Source organism: Belonocnema kinseyi, chromosome 3 (genome assembly GCF_010883055.1).
Source record: "Belonocnema kinseyi isolate 2016_QV_RU_SX_M_011 chromosome 3, B_treatae_v1, whole genome shotgun sequence".
NCBI lineage: Eukaryota > Metazoa > Arthropoda > Insecta > Hymenoptera > Cynipidae > Belonocnema > Belonocnema kinseyi.
Window position 1 is genome coordinate 61,383,850 of NC_046659.1, and position 1,423 is coordinate 61,385,272.

Below are 1,423 nucleotides of genomic sequence, written 5' to 3' on the forward strand. Positions count from 1 at the left end.
GCCTTGGAGGAGATTATGTTGAGAAATAAAAAAAAAAAATTCTTAAAAACGTTGTTTTTCTTGGTCAGGCCGGAAACTTATCAATCCACCCTCGTATAAAGAATATACTCAAATCTTGGAATCAATCTAATCATCTGTAAGTATTCTTTAATTTAACATTATTGTATTATTTTTTCTACAGTGAACTATTGAGAAATCACACACTAAAATTCTTGAGCAAAGCTTTGCCGATACTCAAAGCTGATGATTCGCTACCAAAAGTTGCAAAGGTTCAACCCTTCTCCCAAAATTCGTAAGTGAGAGATTTATGAAACATTAAAAAAAAAAAATTTTATTATTATTCAATTAGTTTCGTCGAGGCCCGGTGAGCCCTGGCGCACAGTGTGTCAAAAAATACTTTTTTTTTACAAAAATCGACGGAGAGTGCAATTCTTAACGGATTTTGATGTATTTTTTTTAGAAGCCTGTAAGGCTTGTAGGTATAACGAGTAACTGCAGGCATTTTATTTCTACTCAAAAGAAATTAGTTATTTAACAACAAATTCTAACTTTTGTTGATAAACTTTTGCATGGTACCCTTTCTTCAAAGATTTTCGAATTCATAAAAAAGGTCATAAATTAACGTAACAACGAAATAAAAATCATTTTCAGTGGGTAAGAAGTAGAAGAAGAAAACGTATAAAAGAAGTTGCTCATAAGAACCACTTGCTTCTATAGTTTCTAAGAATTTATTATTTTTAATTCTATCACAGTAGAGCACTGTTTGTTTTTCCTGTCAAATTTAATTGTGGGCTTTACCTAGATGTTCATTTCCAAATGGAATACATAACATTAAGCAACATACGCGCCTGAGTCCTCGCGCACTGCGTTGCTAGCGGTCACCCCCGGTCTCACAACGAAACTGCCGCGGTTTTAATTCTCGAGGTGCAGTAAATCCAGACTGATTAAATCCAAGTTTTAGTGTATCAATGAATTCAAAACAATTACCATAACTTTACTGGCAACTTTGCAATAATTTTCATAATTTTTTTGGCAACTTCAAAGAAATTTTAGTTTTCAATATATATTTTGGCAAGATTCAAATAATTTTTAAGAATTCAATTTCCTAAGTTACAGAGATTATTTTCTAAGTTTCTATCTTAAGTCAAAGTTTCTATATGAAAATACCGCCAGACCACTTCTTTTTAGGACTACACTACTGATGTTACTAAATTCTTTTCCTATATGTTTAGAGTCGATACGGATGAAAAACGAAGTAGAAGTAAGAGAACTGCAAATTCTGATGCCCATGCGGATCCGAATCGTAATGGACGCAAACTTTGTGAAAATCAAACTGGAGTGTAAGTTGACATTTTAAAATTTATAATATTTGAATTCCGAGCGAAAAACCCCAGGTGAAAATATTATGTATAGTTTACATATT

The 1,423-nt window shown here is 32.3% G+C and overlaps 1 protein-coding gene across 1 annotated transcript in view; it reads left to right on the top strand.

Annotated features, from left to right (window-relative positions):
- The window catches only part of LOC117169089, an 18,105-nt gene that overhangs the window by 10,597 nt on the left and 6,085 nt on the right, over nucleotides 1–1,423 (top strand). The window contains 2 exon segments of the mRNA XM_033355208.1: nucleotides 13–292; nucleotides 1,233–1,340. Of these exon segments, the coding sequence (XP_033211099.1) occupies nucleotides 13–292; nucleotides 1,233–1,340 (388 nt within the window).